Genomic DNA, 21,271 nt, shown 5'->3' with positions numbered 1-21,271 from the left:
GGTGTGCGCTTCAGTGCCGTATATTGGATGCACTGGCAGCTTTGTTACTGAGGACTGGCACCTCTTCAGGTGTCTGGTGCTTTGGCCCAAAGGTGCAAGGCCTTTAATTATTTTTCTCTGTTCACTTTTTGTTCCCCAAAAAGTACCTGATGAAAAGAACAGTCATTCTGTAGCATGGAAGGATTTAAATGCTGTTGGCTGTTAAGTGCTTCTGCTTTTAAATTCAGAAGAGTTATGTTCCAGTCTGTCAAATCATAGGAGCTGTAGGTTGCAGAGCTTGTGCACATCTAAGGGTGCATTTAATTAAACCTGCATTAGTGCATCTATACAGACTTATTAAAACACTTAGTTTGTCTCAATAATATTGATTAAATAGCAGTAGTTTGTTTAATCTAAGTATTTTTGCTGTTACTACATTACTTCCTAGTAATCAGGATAATAGTCATCATCAGTGAAATATCGTGTTAGTTACGAAGTAATGCCATAAGAATTGATTTAGGCTTGGCAGGAGAGAAAGGCTTTTTGTCATATAGTGCCAGGGCCTGATTTGGATTATTAGAATGAGAGTTTTAAACGTAATTTCTGTTCATATAAACACTATGTGTTTTATAGGCTTATGGGTTATTCCGTACTCTGAGTATCCATTATATCATGGAACACCTCAGACAGTTAATTATGCAAACATCATGTAAGTAATTACGCAGTATTATTATGCATTTAAGAGTTTTATTGATTTGCCAGTTGCTCACTTGCAGTATTAAGAGCTCTAAACAAGAGATGTTTACCCTCGGAGGAAATAGGGACGAGGAAATGAGCTAAAGATAAATGATAGTAGTATGCATTGTTGCATCAGATGTAAGCCTTAAATGCAGGAGCTGTCAGCGGCGATAATATGCAACACATTGGGGTATCTCAGGATCATTTCCTTCTTGTTAACAAAGTTTATCAACCAGGAAGCAGAGGGAATCAGCTTGAAATAAAAAGGCAAGCAATAACAAATATTTATACCTAGAAGGAGGGGTGTTAAAATAGTTCCCCCCTCATTTCCAAGGTGTTGCAAATTCCTTGAACAATTTGTTTTTAAAAGCAACCTAGAAAACAGGCTCTGATGAGACGCAAATGAGAAGGCTTGGATTGCTTTGCTCAGTGAGCATGCAGTGAGTGCTGCAGCAGAGCTTGAGCTGCCTGCAGGCCGGTGCAGTTCTGGGCACTCCTCTGTCGCTGCTGCTGGGAGCTCAGTGAGGGCTGCAGGTGGTGTTGCCTCTTTGACTGCAGCAGCTGCTGCGGTGCTTCGCCTTGCCACGGTGAGGTGGTGAGGGCTTCGGGAAAACAGAAATGAAAGAAGAAATTATGGGAAATTATGACAAATTCAATGGTTAAAAAAAAATTATGTCTATAAATACAAAGCCACCGCTATTCCATTTTGTGCAAAACATCTTACTGCATGGTTGTACATGGTACATGGGTGTTTATTAACAAAGACCTACTAGGTAGTGATAGTTTTATTTGTGCATGCACAGAATGAGATTAACAATAGTTGCAATTAATGATCTCATCCAGTAGGTTAACCAAGTGGACCTTAGAATATTTCTTATTAAAAAAGAAATCCTTTTTCTTCCTTCCCCCAACTAAGCCAGTGCACCTTAATGCAATGATGATATGTTAGAGCCAGCAGTTGTCAAAGCACCGTATTACTGTGATGCCATAATGACACCCTGTCTCTGCAAAGTAGTCATGTTTTCTCAAATCACACGTTGCACCGTTGATTTCTGACATGACACTTCATTCAGTCACTTGCCTTTTCTTTGGCATCTCCATTCTCTGACAATAGCAGCTGGTGCCCATTTTCCTCCTAAGTAATTCGCATTTTGCCACTTTAGTGAAGTGCAATTAGCTGGAGGAAAAAAAAAAAAAAAAAAAAAGCTTGATGTGAAGCAGCATGGCTGAGATTGCACCATGGCTCCTGTACAGGACTTGCTTGGGGTGTTACAGGCATCTGTGCGAGATGCTGCATTGCCATTCCTTTCCACGCAGATCTCTTCTCCTCCTGCATTCAGAGATACAGGTGTGGGAATGACTGCAGTGTCTTGCTGCTCCCTATTGATTTTGGTGCAGATTCTGAAAGTGAGCATGGTTTATGAGAGGAAGTGTGGTCTTCATGGTCAGAGCAAGGAGCTGGGCTCCATCCCTCACTCTGTAGCCTGCTGTAGGCTTCTCACATGCACTTGCTTATAGGCAATGGTTCTTTGCAGCCAAAAGGTGAGGATAACAAAGTGAGATGTTTTGGGTCTGCATGCATATGGGTTAGAGGACCATGCTGGGAGACATCAGATGGATGGCCGTGTTAATGCACAGAGCACCTACGTATGCATAATGACATCTGCCTTGCTGCTGCTCCCACCAGTAGCCGTCACTAAAAATGTCAGCTGGTAACAGCCTGGCCTTTGTGGAAGTGGAACAATTCTCTTTTCAAGAGAAGAACTGAAAACTTCATGTGCAGGTGAAAGTGGGCTTTTGTGCTGTTGTATAATAAAGGTGCTCACTGTAATTATTGTGACTAATTACTGCACTCATTGAAGCCACCAGTACAGCACTGAAATAGTGAATGATACTGTAAGCAGAGCTTATTTTTCCTGAGGTACGCTTGCAGATTAAGAAGTCTTGTCTTGGATTTCTGACCTCCTTTAGGCATTGACAGTAAGGGAAGAACAATTTCCTGAACCAGTTGTACGCACGGGCACATATGACTTGAACGGGAAGGCTTTCTTTTTTTAAGGCTATACGCTCTAATCAAATGTGGTTAATTTTTGCACTCTGCTTGTATATTGATACTGATTTAGCTAGTGTCAGCGCTGTCAATATCATTAGCAATGTGGCAGGTAGATGGAAATACGAATGTGATTGCATTAATGAATTCTTAATGTATTCAACCTTCCATAAGCATACGGCATACAATTTGTTCGCTATTGTGTTAGGCCATTTTGAAGCTGGGCTGGGTTTTGAAGTACTCCATTGGTTTCCCTTTCTGCCAGCAGAAACTGGCTTCTGGTCTCGCTCAAAGACATAAGTTGGGAAGCGAATTTAGAAAGGATATGAGGAGTTGTACTACATATTGCGTATTACTAACAGTTTGCAGCACTCTGTGTAGTTCCTTGTGCGTGCAAATGTGGAATGATTCAGGAGCCCATCAGCTGCTTTCCCTGCAGTTCTTCGAAGTTCACCCGAGCTTTCCAGGTTGTTTGAAAACTTCCCTGGAGCTGCTGTGGCTTTGACTTAAAATATAGTAAAGGAAAAAAACAACCCCACCAAGGCTTTAAAATAAATACTGCACGTTTTTATATGACACATGTTATTTCTATTCATAAACCTTAACTAAATTTAGATTTTTATTAATCCAATGTGACCTAAAAATTTTGCATTAACAGCACAATGTGGAATTGCGCTTATTCTCTTTGAATGCAGATAAAGCCATCATCTTGAAAATAGCTCTTTCTGACAAAAAGGTGTTCTTTTGAAATAAAGTCTTATTCACTACATTCCTCTTAGAGTTAATGTGAATTTTAGTGCCTCTAATTTTAGATTGAAGTGAGGTTTAGAATAAAATCCACCGGCTGACAATTGAATTTATAGATAGTTGTGAATATTTCAGGCTTGAATAATAGAGCTGTAGAATTTCAGACAGAGAGAGGAAGGGAGAATTAAGCTCCGACTGTAGTTTTAGACTATAATGTGGTGGTGTCTAGGAATTCTTCAGGGTAACGAGCTAAGTAGTAATTAGGAGGAGCAGAGGGAGGGGTTGTAGCCCAGGCACTACTCCAGGCGCTGGGTTGGTGATGCACTGGTGGCCCCAGCTGCCATCTACAAAGGGCCTCCTCAGCCTCTTCAGCCACGGTGCGGCAGCAGCAGAGCAGGTTGATGGATGCTGATGCTACCCATGGGTACACAGCCCTTTCCCTGGCTCCCTGCTCTAGGTCAGAGAAACCTTCTCTCCTTGAGACCTTGACTGGTGTTTTCTGCTTCCCGTGGGAAGGTTAACATTTTATTGGCCTTACCTTGCCATCCTGCAGCAGGCCGGCCTGTGCTTTGGAAGCTGCAGCTTGATGCAGCCATGTTTTGGTCAGCACCAGAAAGCACTGCTCCAGGAGCATCAGCAGGCAAGCTTCAGCCTGCGCAGAGCTTCTGGTGTGTGTTCATGCTCACAAAACTGTGACCGCGTTTTGGTTCTGACCGCTTCAAGTGGAGACAGCCGCTTCCGCACTGGCTAAAGCCAATACATTTGGACAACTAATTAATTGCAAATGGCTTTTCTAGGAAGTGGAGGGTGACTTTCAAGCTTATTATTGTGCAAGTAAGAAAAAAAAGCAGAAGGAGAGTTTAGAGAGACAAGAATGTGCCATCAAACCGGGCGCAAGAGACAGTACGCAACAGGTCTCTTACTTTATTTTTGAGTCTTGTCCAGTGGAGTTTTGACAGGAGGGGAAATAGAAAATCACCAGGTACCTGTTTATTCAATAAAAAGGACCTCACTGTTAGTGTAAAGAGAAACAATATAAAAAATAAGTTGTTGGAACGTGAAAGTTAATTGATAATTTTAATCATGGCTGTATAAAATTGTGTCAAAGAAAGAGGAGAGAGAGAGAGAGAGACAGTGCGACACCGTGTTTTAGTACCCTAATAACTTCTAACTCCAGTCTAAGATCGTAATGTATGTGAGAGCGGTCCAGTAATTATAAGGTAATAAGTGGAGTGGTGGTGTAAGTGCTCTAAATTAAAAGGAATTTGCAGAGCTGCTGTAAGTCAGCGCCGACCCGCTTTCTTTCAAACGTTGACTTGAGAAAAGTGCTTAGCCTGGAGTGCAAGTAGAGAGACAAGAGAGAGCTATCTATTAATTACAGCACTCATTAACAGTGACGGCTACAAGGCAGCAGATGCAGAAGAAAAGGCACACGGTACCGCAGGCTGGCAAGGGGATTTCCCCCCCTCCAGTTCTTGAGGAAAGGACAACACAAGCAGGTGGTCCAGTGTAATAAGATATTTCCACAGCTTTAACCTTCCCATTTCCTTGGCTTATTTGCTGACACCAGATAGCATGTTTCTTCCACCTTCCCAAATAAGTACAGATTTTAAGTTTGGGGGGTGAGATTTCTGCACATCAATCTGGCCACTATCCGAATTCACATCTAGCTTATTTTCAATAGTATTTTCCAGTAAAATGTCCAGTGATTGAGAGATCCTAAATAATTCTGATGGGCACTGATTTTTATCGTAAATCTTATTCTAAGCAAATACTTGTGAGGAATGGTCAGGCTTTGATCTTGATTGCACTCATTGGAAAATACAACAAGTCTCTGGATTTATGTCTGTTTTCCATTAGTTTCCATTTGATTCTCAAGCTTGAAGTAAAAATTATACGTAATACATATGCATCCAATACTTACACATTTATATTTAACATGCAAAAAGTTGAATGAGTGATGTTGAAATCTCAAGACTGACTTGAGAAAGTTACTTTGTCAGATTGTCTGTACTCAAGCGCTTGCTTTGAAATCATGAGTCTGTACCTCCAGGTGGGTGGCCTTATGGAGTAGTTGCATTTCTGCTGAAAATGATTCTAGAGAAATGCTCATAACTGTCATCTGTACTTGGCAGCTTCAGATGCTACTGTCAGGAAAATGCTGGGTAGGCCATTTGCAACTGTGATCTCATAATCACAGCTGTAGAAATTGAAGATGGTATCTGATTCAGAGTTTTCAGATTATTATTTTTGTTCTTTAATCTTTCTAAAACGCATTTAAAAATAATATCAAACCTGGGCACAGAATGCACAAGATTTTTTTCCTCTATAAAAAGTACTAATTTACTGGCTCAAGTATTTTATGGTTTTGTTTCAGATGCTTAATTCTGAAAAGGTGAAAACTGAGATAGAATCTCACCTTCTGAAAGACAAAACTTCTATCTAAAATTTCCTCTAATATATTTCTTTAATCCAAGAATGGAACACGTAAAATGTCAGATCCTATAGAGCTGCAGATATATGGGATGCTGGCGTAGTTATTACTGGTTAGTCTGAGGATAATGGCTAGAAAGTAATTGCAGCCAGAGCTGATTAATCATTTCACTTAGATTTTGTGAAAATGGAGTCCAGCCTTAATTACTTGTTAGAGTCCCCAGTTGATGTGCTATTCAGTTACTAAATAGCTATATATATAATAAAGCAATATTAATAAAGAAAAAAACGCTTGTGGGAGACATGCTCTTCAATTCTAAGATCAGTTCAATGGATGATGGATATATGTTTTATTCAAGTGTGTTGACAAATATTAATCACAGAGCTAAATATACATATGCTCAAACTTGAAAATTCTTGTCCCTGATAATGATAGAATTTACAGAACAAAAAGCACTGGTGGAAAAAGAAATGTAATATTTTAGTAATCTAGTGGGATTTCAGGATGTTTTGACTCCCTGGATGACAAGTTCGGAATTTAGAGCCAATCTGAAGTTGACAGGTATCCTAAGAGGCAGGTAGAGGGGACAACAGACGGGTTTGGTCTCTTAAAGTTTTTGTTTACTGCCTGTCTGGAGCTTTGACAAAGCTCTGTCGTGCCCTTATGCTGATTACCTTCATGTAGAACAAGAGGTATTGACTAATGAATGAATGATGTGCAGTCCCTAACCCTTCCAGAGCAGACCAAGCAAGCACTGTCTTTAATACACAGATTCCTTTCTCTCTCTCCCCGCTCCAGGCTTCTCTGCAGAATGTCAAGCAAAGATCGACACATTGATTCTAGCTGTTCGTCGTACATCAAGACGGAGCCGTCGAGCCCTGCCTCTCTGACGGACAGCATCAACCATCACAGCCCCGGTGGCTCCTCAGACGCCAGCGGGAGTTACAGTTCCACCATGAATGGACATCAGAATGGGCTGGACTCACCTCCCCTCTACCCTTCAGCCACGGGGCTTGGGGGCAACGGGCCCGTCAGGAAACGGTACGATGACTGCTCCAGTACCATCGCTGAAGATTCACAGACCAAATGTGAATATATGCTGAACTCGATGCCCAAAAGACTGTGTTTGGTGTGCGGTGACATTGCATCAGGGTACCACTATGGAGTGGCTTCCTGCGAGGCCTGCAAGGCTTTCTTCAAGAGGACAATTCAAGGTTGGTGGTTCTTTAAACATCTTTCCCTCCTTCTGTTCAAAGTGAAGCAGTACAGTCCTTGATTAAATGATGTTGCGACTTCAAACCATAGCTTCTGATTCTTTGTAGTTTGGTCCTACAGATGCTACTTGTGAAAAAGCCCCTTTGGGCCTCGTGAGGTCTGCCAGGTTAAACTCATTGTTATGTTTATTTTGCTTATCAAAAATAGTAGAGCCATCCAGTACATACTCAATTCTTTTTTTCTGAAGGAGTTCCTCATGGATTCTCATCAATGCTGCCAAGAAAAGTGATTATTTTTTTTTAAGGTTGTTATGGATACTTCTTGAACACACCTTGTGGTGCACACAGATTATGCTTATGGGTTTTGCTCCTAGCTATACCACTATCATACTTAAATTCCTACAAAAATCCTGTATATCTTTATCAAACCACTAGTGCATTTTAGAATGGAACAAAATGTAATGCTGTAGTGTTTTGTTAGTGTCAGACTATTAATAAAGTGGCCTTTCACCCATACAATATACTGTGACCTTAACAGGTTCACCAAATGGCCTGTAAGATCACATTTTAAGGACAGTAAGTTGACAGCTTTTGGTCTCTGTAGAGTACCTTGTGTTAATCTGCTCCTGATACCTGTTACAAATATGCCACATATTTTGGCATAAATTAGTTTGAATGGAATAATTTGCACAACAACTTGTTCTAGCTACAGGACCAGTGGAGACAAAATAACCTTCTACTTTCATTTAGATATCATCCTTTCAAGTAAAATTGAAGGTGCTTTATTTAAAGAACATGAGGACAAGCTTGGCCTGTACAGGAATATAGTGTCACATTAAATTAAATTCAAACTTCAGAGACTAAAATTAGGTTGCTAAGTCCAAAATTAAGCTCCTCAATAAAACCTGCTTGATTTTCATAGATGCTGAGAACGTGGAATCCTCAGGAAAGGCACTGCAACCTGGTGGTATGCTTTGCTTTTTTAAAAATGAGTTACAGTAAGGAGAGTAAAGTTAGTTCCAGTTTGGAATTTCACATGGCTCTAAATTTGAAACATTTGATCAAAGTTTTTAAAATGTACTGCTTCCACATCTCATATACAGTTAGGAAACAAAAATAATGTTTTCTTTTAAATTTAGCCATTACTAAGATATATATATATTTTTTTAATTTATCATTTTACTCTCCGCAACTAATTGTTGTAAGCATACTAAATCCACTACTCTGGGGGATTTGGGCCTTTTACCAGCATGAAACAGGCATTTCACGATGCCCATATTGCCACCAGAAAGAAACAGCAGAGCTCTGTGGTTATAATGGAGCTGATTTTTACGAAGTTTGCAATTAGTAAATAAACATACATTCAGAAATTTCTAGTTACTTGGGTTCAAAAAGTGTTTTTTGTTTGTTTTAAAAAAAGTTAATTTCATTTGACCTTCAAAAATATTTTCAGGAAAGCTCAAAAATCTTCTGAGTGAAGGAATTTGTATTTGTGGGTTCTAAATTTCAAGTGGCAACTTCAGCTAGCTACTTTGATTTTATAAATGGCATTTAATTGCTGCGTAATAGCTATTCTACAGGACTGAATTAATGCATGATGATTTTAGTAGTATTTTGAGCATGAGAAAATTCATCAAAATCTCTAACTGAATAAAGCATTTACTTCTGGCTGTAATATATAGCCTGCAATTTTACACCACACCACAGACAGCAAGTTTCTGGGCATGGAAGCACAAGACAGAGACGTCATTCTCCAGATTAGCAACCTGGACTTGGCCACAAAGCTCAAGTTAGAACTGGCAGCTGCGCAAAACATCTCAGCAGGGTTAGAGCATTAGCTGCATCAGCAGGTGATGGTGCTGTGAAGACCAAAAAAAAATGCAGTGAGGCAAAACCTGGCATTGGATGGAAAAGCAGTAACAAAGATACCAAGAATAGGAAGTATGTTACCATCATAACGTCATGGTAGCTTCTTCAGAAAAGGTGCTGACTCAACTGATGCAGGCTTGAGAGTTTTCAGATACCATCCGAAATAATGGAAGCTACGCATCTTCAGTGAATCAAGCCATCATTTGTGTTAAATGACAAGAAGTAGATAAGATAAAGCTACTTCTTATGGTTTGAGTGGGCAAGTTCTGCCTTTGAGATTGCATGAGGAAAAATTCTCCTGAGTCTGATTTGCTATAAATGACAGAACTTAATATTTGTAGAGGTCGTTTTCCCCTTGCATTTTCTTGCTTGCTGCTTCATAGCACATTCTTGTTCTGTTTGTTTTTAAAGCAAATTGATAGCTGAATGAGCACAAATAAGAAAAAAGGAAAAAAAGAGAGAAATTTGTAAATACAGGATTGTAAAGCAGAGTAAAGAGAGTCAAATATTCTAACTACACTTATAAGCAAGAATAGCTTCTCTTAACTAAGAGTTGCTTATTTTAAATCTTAATAATTTAATTGTGATATGTAAATAATTATAGATTCAGTGAAAACAAGTGCTTCACTACCAGACCTTTCTTGCTTTATCATTCATAAGTTACTAAATTAGCTTAGACTTGCAGAACATTAGTGCTGCTCCTGTTGAGGTCACGAGCAAAACTGCCCTGGCTTCAGTGAGAGCAAGGCTGAGCTGACAAAGTGTGACTGTGAAGCAGATCTTGTGGTCATGTCAGACTTGATGCCCTTTCCACTAAGTCAATGGGATTCTTTCCATTCTTTCCATTTCAAGGGAGACTTGTCAGATCTCAGTTGGTGAAAGCCACAGGCAGCTGTTCAGAGAACCGGCACAGTGTCTGCTCACCACTGCTAGCTTACGTAAGGCAGGCAGGCAGGAAACACATCACGAGATATGGGTAGCCTCTTAAAACAGTTCAGTTTCCCTCTAGTGTGGACTATACACCTGTTTTAAAAGCTAATGGAGGTTGTCATTCCCTTTCAGATGGTAGAAATTCAGTCCAAAAACTGTCAATTTCTGGCTGACAGATTTCTCTTGCTTCGTGCCTCTTGCAGTCCCTAGTTGTTTTCATAAAAGTAAAAGGAAAATGGAATGACTATTTTCTTGAATTACAAGAGAGGAATTTTTTCTATTCTGAATATAAATCGTTTTACATAGCACGGAAATATTTAAACTTGGTGCTGTGAGAAAGAATGCATAGATAATGATAAAAAATCGGTAACAAAAAATAGAAATTGCATGGTTTAAAACAAAACCCAGAGCAACAACAATAACAAAACAAAATCCACGCATGAAACAGCTGACAGTGCAAAATCAGTGTATTCTGAGGTCATAGCAAAATCTAATGACGATCTGCCCCCTCTTGTGACATATAAGGGCTGAGAGAACTGGATGTTCTTTCTGCTCAGCCTTGTCCTCAGCTGCAGCTCTCAGTTTGCTTCTGGGATAATTTACGTGATGGCTGATTTCAGATGTCTCACAGAAACACACACACAGCCAAATCTCTCCAAAATTGGCTTAGCATCAGGGATAGTAGAAAATAGCATGGCCTAAAAATAGTTACAGGACCATTGATTTTTATATTTTTTTTTAGGGTCTCTCCACAATTTTTGCTGTTCATTGTATTATCTTGAATCTAAGCTTTCATTAAAACAACAAAAAAAGAGCGAAAAGGATTTTCAGTTGTCAGCTGGGTGTAAAATCTTGTGTTCAGTACAGAGGTCTTGTAGTACTTACTATATATTTTATAGTGAATATTTAGTGTAAATACATTCCCAATCATTTTTATTTGCGCAGTTATTATAAAGACTAGTAAGTACATATTTTGCATTAATAATATGTAATTACTCAGTCCTTTGAGCTTAAACATTTCTACAAGTAGACTGAAATAGTTCTCTTGCCTTCAGTAGAAGAACTGTGGGCGTTAGTTTACTATTATGTTTTATTTCAGTCTTTATCTCTGTGAAATAATGACCTCCATCTAGACAGCTTTCTTCAAGCTCTTCAGGATTATTGTCTTTACACTCCTTAGTATTATTGGCTTCAGACTTACTTGAAAAGGCAGTGTGAAAGGCCTTAAGTATTGATATATTGCCTTCCTAGTAAGGCGTGCTACAAAGATGTCACAGCTTATTTTTATTTCCTTGAATACCCCGCAAAAGCTAAAATATTTTTGCATAGTTTGCAGTCATAGGCCTTTGGTTCCTTTGTTTATGTGTTAATTTTGGGGAGAAAAAATATAGGGTTAGCAGTCTTCTTTTTATACACAGGATGGATAAAGCATCAGTAGTAAGAAGCCTTGCAATCCTACTTTCAGCTGTCTCATTTAAGACTTTTATCCCTGAAAGTTGTTGCCTCTCCACATCTCCTACCAGAAACAAGAAACATTCCATCCTGGAAATAATTTTGGTCACTGTACTGTTATGTGAACTAGACCAAATCTGCCATTTCATTTCATGCTGATAGCCTAAAAGCCCTCAGTGCTGCAGTTGTGCAGAAGTATGTTTCCTGTGGTCTTCCTCAAATCCTGCCCAGTCTAGGATCTAGGTGAAGCTCATGTTGTCTAGGAGTGCTTTGTTCACTTGTTTTGAATATTCAGAATTATTTTTAATCCCTTTAGCGTTCAGGCTTTTCAACCTTCTTTCCACTCTTTACCCATTACTGAACCAATTTGATCTGTAAATCTACAAATGCTTTACCATAAATAAATTGTTATAATCAGGAGGTTTTAAACAGGGATGTTAGACCTAGCTATATTAATTCAGGCAAGATGACATTTCAGATGGGCAACATAAGTTTGATTCTAAGTTGCTCATGACTGAAGTGGCTTCAGAAAGTTAATTTACATCTCTCAAAGATAACTCTTGTAATAATATTGAATGCCATATTGTTGTGGAAGAAATCAAAGAAAATTAAGCTAGACTTCACAGCTTTTCAACATGTTTACTGGTAGCTAAGATTCGATTTTTATAGAAAAATAGGGTGGAAGCTTACATCTTGGTGCAAAGGTCTGTGGACTTTGTGGCAAGATGGCAGCTCTCCAATGAGCTTAACACCAAATGTTATCTGAATCCATTACCTGATTAAATCATTCACCTTTCTTACGTAAGTTAGCGTGTGCATCAGCACTTACTTCAGAGAATATTTTAATGGTAATGATAGGTATCTTCCCTTTTGCCATATTTCTCCATGCCTGTGGGCCAACCAATTCTGAGCAATCACTTCCACCACGTCTTTCATTCTGTTGTAATGTCACTGTAGCTATAGCAGCCAAACAAGATGAGACAATAAAAAATAATCACACCGAAATCTGAGAACCAGAGAGACATTCAGAAGGATGCAGATGGTCCTATCCCTTTTACTGTCTCTAGTTTCCTTGCAGCGTTGTATGTTACGCACATTTATATTAGGGAATAAGATTGAGGTTCCTTATTTGTGCATGGCTTTTTCAAATATATCAGAAATACTCAAAAAGAGAGAGAGGGTTTAAAACAATACTGATTTGGTGCTATGTATCATTGCCATGGCTCTCTATTTGTTATGAACAAACTTCTGAAAGCCCCAGCCCAACAATGAAGCTCATCCCAGACTGAAGCTAAAAGCACGTGAGTTCTCAACTAGTGAGTGATTTATTGTAATGATTTATTTTAATGTTTCTGGAAATGATTTTTTTTAAACTGCTGTGAAAGTAATTTAGTTTCAGAAACTTTAGAAAATGAGATATTCTATGTGTTCATTAAAAAAAAAAAAAAAAAAAAAAAAGGCAATTATCCACGCTATCTTGGAAGAATATATCAGAATTGGCCGAGAAAGAATATCAGTAGGAGCTGAAGGCAAGTGGTTCAGTCTTTCTTACTTGGACAACCCTTCAGAGATTTCCGGGTGACAGGGAGTCAGTTCTGTAAAAAGGTGGAGTACCTAGGTCTCATGCTGTTGATCTTCCCTTGAGAGGATCTAAATGGCCTTGATTCCTCTTGACTCCACTGGAATTCAGAGGTACTTGAACCCTTACAAGTGGCATTCAAACCCTACTAGTATCAGTGGCATAGTGAAAAATATGGTGTTTTTTATAATGTTGGAAAACCTAAAACAAGCAGCTAATGCAATAATATCATGCGTTCAGACAAACCAGCATCGCTTTTATGTTTTCATTTACAATCTCTGTTCACATTGCTTTTTAAGAATACAAGAGAACATGATGAAAATACAATTTAGAAGTTCTGAATAGATTATAATTCAGAAGCATATTATAGTGGCTTGCTTTAAGCAACACAATTGAAAGATAGTTGTTTAAATTAAAATATAGTAATGTTAAGTTGTCAGAATCCCTTTGTCAAGTAGTAACTTACAGTGTAGAACAATTAAAAAAGTGGCTGCTTTTCCTGAGTTTCTTATTTTAACAGAAGAGGCAGCACAAGCACTAGAAGCATGAGCATAATCCATCATATATGGCCCTACCATATTAATTTTTAAAATTTATTTATTGAGTTTTTGAATGGAAATACATTTGAGAACTGAATTTTTGAATATTCTGACACTGTGCGTATGTGAAATTGTTCCTGAAGTCGTCTGGTTGAAAAGTAGAGAATACAGTCATCTTCAGGCTTCATCAGCCACAGATACCATGTAATAGAATTCATAGATTTATAATTTCTTGAGCTATCTACAGTATCACATGAATCCATTTAAGGGTTTGTCAGCCCAAACTAGGTTTGGTTAGGTTCAGATCCAACCTCATTTCAGTCTCACCCCTTTTCTGAAGTAGTCATAATGAAATTCAGTTGAGTTTTGACTCCAAAGTAAAGACCACAGTCTAGAAGAACTGAAAGATTGACCTGGAAGAAATTATTTTTATTTTCCACAGTTGATCTTTGCTAAGACGTGCAAACAGCAAATGTGTTTTTGAGTCCTTTTGGGGCTTTTTCCTCTCCTTGTAAGTCAGCCTGTCATTCTTTAGTTCTATCACCACCTGCTCTTTCTCAGTTTCTCTGAATGTCTTCTCTTCTGATTGGATTACTTATCAGAGCATCACCTAACACAGCATTATTCAGTCTGTGTTGGCTTCTTCTGTCTCATTGCAAGAATTTTATTAATTCCCAGAACGCCTGTTGCCGTAATCACTGCTAAGTTTTCACATTTGTCAGTTCACGAAAGGCATGAACCCAGGAAAATAGAGCAATATGTTGGTGTGGAGGGTAAACTTTAGTGCAGAAAAAACTTAAATCCCGTTGTGCAGGTGAGCCACTGATAACACTTGATTTTTAAATATAATGCTTTTAAAAATAGGTACTCGATTGCAGGATTTCTAAGAGAGAGATTGGGTGATAAATGAGTCATTATTGGATATAAATAGATAGTGAAATCCACCTCTATGAGTAGTTTATATCAAGGAATTTATTGCATAGAATGAATAATTAGTTCCCCCATACCCTTATTTTTTTCTTTTTTTTCTTCTGGATATGCATTTCCATACAGTACAGATTTCAATACTGATAATGTCACCATTCCTTCTACTGTTTTTAAGTGCTCAGGAATAGCTAGAAGACAAATTTTCAATCTATATCTTTTTACAACCTGTATCTCATCATTCCTCACCTCTTTTATTCTAGAGATTTTGTGGGCACATTCCAATAGTTCATATCAATCTGTTTGCGTCTTTAGCGTTAAATGTCAAAAGTCACAGCGTGAAAAGGGAAATAAAGCTGCTAAGATTTTGGTGTCTTCATCTTCTATTCTTGTCAGTATTTCTGGAAGAGAGAACTTTGTTTTTGCCTATCCCACAGATGGCAGCCAGTTCCTACAGCCAGCTCTGTGGTCAGGTATCTGTGAGATCCCTCATTTGTAACTGCTGATGACAAGAACTTCATTTGGGAGAGAGGCCAAGGTATGAGGTCTCTGCTTTTGGTGGCTTGGCCTTTGTCCTGGCTTTAACTCCTCCTTTTACTGTGAGGCCCCCAGTCTGCTGACCCATGTCACAGTCTCTTCTACACAAGCAATAGTTAGAAGAGCCTTGATTCTTTTGGCTAAGTCCAGTTGGTTGCCTGGCTCATAAAGCCATCAAGTGTGTCCTTGTTTCAGTGAAGTTTTACTATGACTCCATGTCTCATCCAGATAACCTCCGAACCTCATGGGGAAAATACGGTGTGTTGGCCAACTTATCCTTGAGCTGTCTGCAAAGATCTTACAGTTTGAAGCATCTGAAAATAGTGAGCGGGTTATGCAGCATTAAGTTTTAGCAGCTAACTTGCTGCCTAAAGATGAAATGGCATTATTTTTAGTGAGTTAGTTGTTTTTGGAAGGCTTAGGGTGCTGGAAATACTTTCTCGTCTTGTGGCAGAGATGATAATATTTAAAAAATCAGCAGAAAAGGAAAAAAATTTGAAATACCCATCAGTGAATGAGTAGAGGAGAGGGTCTTCAGCATAAATCCTTTTATATTTTTATGATGAAGGGCAGTGTGTTTGGGGAGTGAAGATTTGACATATATTTTTGTTTTCAAACGTCATCCTAATTTGCATTACTCAGCCCTTTAGCTGCCAGACTGTAGAAGTCCATTATGCTACTGAAAGGAATATACAAATTATCTTCTGGCACTTCAGGCAGGAGTTTTACTTATCCGCTGTTATTCTATCAGTCAGCAAGCTGCAAGATTCTATTAAGCAGTAAGTGAGAAAATTATATTGCCTGCAAACTAATTGTGCAGAAGACTCTGAAATAAGTAATCAGCGCCCAGTCCTTCCTGAAAACCAGCCAGGAGATATTATAAATTGCTCTATCACTCTTGTCAGCCTGCTTTAAAGACTCCAAACTGCCATGTTGATCTCATTCATTGTTTAACGTGACAACCTTTCCAGCTAGTGACAGAACTGGTCAAACTTGTATTCTTATTAGCTGCTCAGTTTCAGCCTCTAGCACCATGCACTGAGCAAGTAAATGGCAGAACTTCCTTCTGAATCCTCCTGGGTTGTACAGATTGCCAAATGCTTGAATAATTTCTGTTTATTATATTGTATGGAAGAAAATAAGTAATTAGGAGGGCATTGATGGCCAAGTAAATTTATTTTTATAAAAGTAGATCCACTAAAACTTTGGAGTTAAAACATATTTCTAGTATCAAACATATAGGTCACTCTGAAAGTAATGCCTCCTATTTATTTCCATAGAAACAGCACAATAACACTTTGATAGAGCAAATTCTCAGCTGCAGAACACTTTGTCAGCATAGTCACTGCCATTACTTGTGCATTTTTGCCAGCAATGAACAAAAGCCTGCATGTTTGTAAAAATCTGTATGACTGCCCAGAACGTGGCGTGTCTTTCACCTCGCTGTCACTACTGTTGGTGCTCATCATCCAACACCTCTGTGTGCTCACAGCCACTGTTTGGCCCGCATAAATGTTCAGCAAGCATTGATGAATGTCAGTGGTTGCTATTTTTTCCACATGGAGGAATTTAGCAGCACACCTTTGCTTCATATGCACTTCCATGTCAGACACCATTCTGTCAGACTGCCCCAATGCTGCCATCTGTCACATGGCAACAGCATGTAATGGGATATTGGTGGGAAGGTTCAGCCTCTAATGCCATACCACCTTACTGCTTTTAACGTCATGAGCCAACATGATAAAATAGGTGATCTTACTTTCAGAGCAGTCCTCATATTTTAACATATATATCTATTAAAAATTCCCAAATTTTTTTATTTTATTTTATTTTTTTTTTTTCAAGTAAGAAAATCTCACTAACAGAAGTAGGGAAAGTCAAAGTCTGTCTGTGCTGATAGTTGATAAAATTCTGCATTCATATGTGAATTGGTAACACAATTTTAATTTCCTTGAACTCTCATTGCACTCTAGCCTTATTTTGAAAATCAGAAATACTAGGAGGACCAGATAAGATGGTCCTGTTGATAAGATTGAATAGTTGTTGCAGCTATAAGTCTGGTTACTGTATCTCCTCTGAGTTCATTGGAGGAACTCTTTCCAGCATCTTCCAGGTTTGTTTTCTAACATCAGAAATGAGGATGTACCGTCTGCTGTAAAAAAAAAAAAAATATATATATATATATATTATTTTTTTTTTTAAGTAGAGCAGCCTGAATTTGATAGTAAAAGATTCATCATGCTATAGACCATTGATTGCTGTGGTTTGCAGAGTTTTGAGTAAGGCTGAAATTGCAGGTATGGATTAGAAGAGTTTGCATAGGAAAATATGCAATCTTCCAAAATTTTTCTGGTTTTCAGTATTGCTTTTTGATATCAGCTCCTGGACTTTTGTCCTAGGGAATGTTCTGCTTGCCTCTGTACTTGCCATGCTGTGTTATAATCTGTCTGGATTTTGATCACAGTAATTGTTGACCTTGTGCAAAGATAGTCTTTGATCTTGTGTGAAACACATCTGATTGCACGTTTTTTTTTTTTTTTTTGTAATTGGGGATAGTAGTACATACATTACTATGGTATTACTAAGTTATCTATTATAACTAGATAAAATCTGTGAAATGCTTTGAAGATCTCCATGCATAGTGGTTGTGCCTTACTGATAATGTCTCACTAGAGCATGAGAAGTTAATGTATTTTCTTTCTTTTTTTTTCTTTTTTTTCTTTTTTTTTTTTTTAGAAGACGTTACTATCTGATCCTACTCATGCTTCTAGAAGTATTATTTTTCTAGTTTTGTTAATGCATTTGAGAAGGCAGGTCTGCAGGAGCCATTCCACCAAATTTCCTATTCACCGTATCCTTCAGTTTCTCAAATGTCTGTCTTCTCAGGAGTTGAAGAAGGGGAAGAATGCTAAACTGAAGTTTTAAGTTTTGTCAGTGAGAGCTGTTTGTATTCAGCCATGCCAAGATCCATTTTACTTGCCAACGTTGCTGCTTCAGCCATGCAGCATGTTTAGGAGAAATAAAACCTGCAAAATACGTTGGTTTTGTTGGCAGAACTTACTGTGCAGACCTCCGTTATCATAAATACTTAACCAATTTTCAGTAGATGTAAGTGGTTTAAGTATTACTTCCTGTTGAAGTAGCAGTTGCTGAGCATTTGAGTCTTTGTACAATCCTGCAATCCACTAATGTGATATTTAATGAGGAGACATCAGTCTGGAGAAAGGTAGTCAATATAAATCAGTGTTTACAAAGTGTGATTAACTCTGAAATATTTCATCAATGCTGTGGTCCCAGGCAGACTCTATGCTAATTATTAGAACCTGCACATGTTTCAGGGGACTTCAATGGACCCTGAGTGCAGCAAACACGGAGCAGCAAAATTGCAATTATGCTCGGACTGTCTCTGATGACAATTTATGCATTTGGTGTGATGACCTCCTGCTTCCCAAGAGGGCAATAAACAGAATGCATTTTCATTAAGATACTAATGCACTTAATCACAGGGGGAAAGGGTTAGAAAGTAAAGAAATACCTTGAAAGCAAGATGTGACAGGCTGATGGGGAAGACACTTTATTTAAAAGTCAGTTTCGTGATAAAACTTCTGACTGCTACAAAGTCTGTCATACTGAATGTAGTCATGAGCAATAGGGTGCATGGCTAGGCAGAAGAATAAGCTGAGCTAAGCTTTTATAGAATGCAGCGGTACCAGGACAAAAGAGAATAGATGCTTCCTAATTTGGACTTGGATTCCCGAAGACATGATTTGAAAACGGTATAAAGAAAATGATTTATGCATGGCCTTCCCATTAATTTTCAGACTTCTTATTTTCGAGGATTACTGCTATGTATTAGTAATAATAAAAAAAACTTGCATCAGTGCTTTGCCACAGAGGCCTCATCTTTAAGAATCTAGCTTGTGCTTGGTCTTACGGAGGGAGGGTTGGGAGAAACAGAGGCAAGCATCTCCTGTAGTTTTTGCTGTTCTAATCATCTGAGGATGATCCTGTTTCTGATACCTCTCAATAGAAGAACTTCATGTGAAGTGCAGACAGATAGGAGTGTTTCCAGGCAAGGAGATCTGATGCACCAGTGGTGGGATGTGCTGGGCAGCGATAGCAGTGGGCAGCGATAGCAGCGCAGCCAAGTCCTGTCTGATACGATGCAGTTCTTGGAGAAGAGTGAAGTCCTACAAAATTTCTTCCAGATCTTTTTGAAATAAAACGTAACAGTCATCTTCTGGTATTCTATCCAAAGAAAGGCTGATGACATCTGCAAATAACAGGAAATGAAGAGTGCTCATGCTTTGTATGTTTGGCTTGATACATCCCACCAGCAGGAGTAACCGACGTGAAGGATTTTGCTTGAGACTGTGCATGGATCTAGATATGAACTCAAGATTTTTTTTTAAATTATTATTGTCTTTAACATACAGCTGTCTAAATTAAAATATTTTGTTGTCTAACTTGGTTTCTTTTTACTTAAAAGATATTTTCTTTTTGTACAGTTGTTTATTCTTCATGTATGTACATGTATATACTTTATGTACAGCAGTGGTGTAATTACACTTATATCTGCTCTGTTGGCTGTTCGTTTATTCTGAATACCTCTTTTTCTCTGGGCTTTCTATCACAGGTAACATAGAATACAGCTGCCCAGCAACAAACGAATGTGAAATCACAAAGCGCAGACGCAAGTCCTGCCAAGCCTGCCGCTTCATGAAGTGTCTAAAAGTTGGCATGCTGAAAGAAGGTAAGACTGATCAAGTCAATACCTATCTCTCTGCAAACGCATTCAACAACTGTAGAGCAGTCAGGAAAGAAGAGATAGGTGAGAGTTCTGATCGGTTATTGTAAAGGCAATTTTCAAGTATACTTGCTCTTCCTGACAGTCTTAAATGTCAGCTAAGGAATTGTGGTATATCTACATGGAATGCATCTTCTCTGGAACATTTATTCTTAGCTGAAATACAGAAAATGTGCCACAGCATTCACTTTCTTTCAGTAGATAACTATTAGAATAATCATCAGGAGACATTCTCTCATTTTTCTTAAAACTTTTACATTGTGACTTTTCAAAGATTTATTTCTTTCATTATTATTATTATTATTTTTACCTTCTGTTAGTCTCTCCCAAATACAGCAGAACTATACACTGTGCCCTCTTCTCCCCACTTCTACTTATTCTTAATGACATCATGACAAGTGAAAGGGTTATCTCTCAATTAAACATACATAAATCTTGAGCATATCTGCAGAAGTTGTTGTAACTGCACTGCAGCAAATGCCGGCATACAGAAGAGGAGAATCCACCCCTCTTTTTTTTTTTTAAGCATATGAAAACCCCTGCCCTCAGTGTAAGTATGCATTGGTGCTTAATTCTTCAGTTACGTTTTGAAGATATTTACTAACAGATAAATGTATGAAAATGTTTCCAAGAAGCTGTGCTATCCTACTTGGAACCTAATTAATTTGTTTTATAGAATAAGATAATTCCTAAAATCTCGGTTGCCTGCCATGCATTATATTAATGTATTTGCAAAAACATTTTTAATGTGCATATATTGTACGTGTTATTATCATGGTGCATTGTTACTACCAAGAAGGAATAGCAGAATACATTTCATACTTCTGAGCTCCATAGCCTTTTAAAATAAAGTCAATATAATGCTCTCTAAATATTGTCTTCATTGGAAAGTACTCTGTGCTAAGTAACCACTTCAAAATAGTCCCTTACAGTTTTGTTTCGTCAATGCTTAAAATGTTGGCTTTAATAGATGGCTAATTTTTGCAAATTATTTGATGGTAATTTGAAACGTTTAGGTATGCATCTGTTGGGTTAAAATCCAGGAACAACATAGACCAATGGAGAGATGATGGGCAAATTAGGTCTATCACGCACCTACAGACATATTCTTATTGGATTATACTTACTAAGAATAAACCTTGTTCTGTACAACTGCTTTGGCAGACGCTGGGATCCTTTGAGCCAAATCCTGCTGTCCTAAGTCTTACTTGAGCAAAACTGTCTGATTCAATGGGGATTTTGAGTCAGTAGGAAAGGCAGGATTTGACCCTTTCTTCCAGTGGTGGTGGGTGAGTTCCTCATTTGCCAGGAATCCTGATGTAGCTGGCAACTAAGTAGCTGTTTAAAGCTGTGAAGCTTACATAAACAGTAGAATGAAAGGAGCATTTCAACATGGCACCTTTTGAAATGACCTGTGCTTAACATCTTTTTGGTAAGTTCGTTGTCCCGTATCACTAGCAGCCTAATACAGA

At 38.3% G+C, this 21,271-nt stretch overlaps 1 protein-coding gene across 9 annotated transcripts in view; it reads left to right on the top strand.

Moving 5' to 3' along the window:
• ESRRG (estrogen related receptor gamma) overlaps nucleotides 1-21,271 on the top strand; it is a 382,468-nt gene that overhangs the window by 255,033 nt on the left and 106,164 nt on the right. For all 9 annotated transcript variants that reach the window (XM_042817747.1, XM_042817791.1, XM_042817764.1 and 6 more), the window contains 2 exons: nucleotides 6,747-7,162; nucleotides 19,629-19,745. In XM_042817747.1, coding sequence (XP_042673681.1) covers nucleotides 6,747-7,162; nucleotides 19,629-19,745 — 533 coding nt within the window. The remainder of the gene's footprint in view (nucleotides 1-6,746; nucleotides 7,163-19,628; nucleotides 19,746-21,271) is intronic.

The sequence above is a fragment of the Centrocercus urophasianus genome, unplaced genomic scaffold, assembly GCF_019232065.1.
Source record: "Centrocercus urophasianus isolate 14NV4802_14NV808 unplaced genomic scaffold, USGS_Curo_1.0 seq_10, whole genome shotgun sequence".
Lineage (NCBI taxonomy): Eukaryota > Metazoa > Chordata > Aves > Galliformes > Phasianidae > Centrocercus > Centrocercus urophasianus.
Note: the sequence above shows the minus strand (reverse complement) of the source record. Positions and strands in the feature narration are given on the sequence as shown.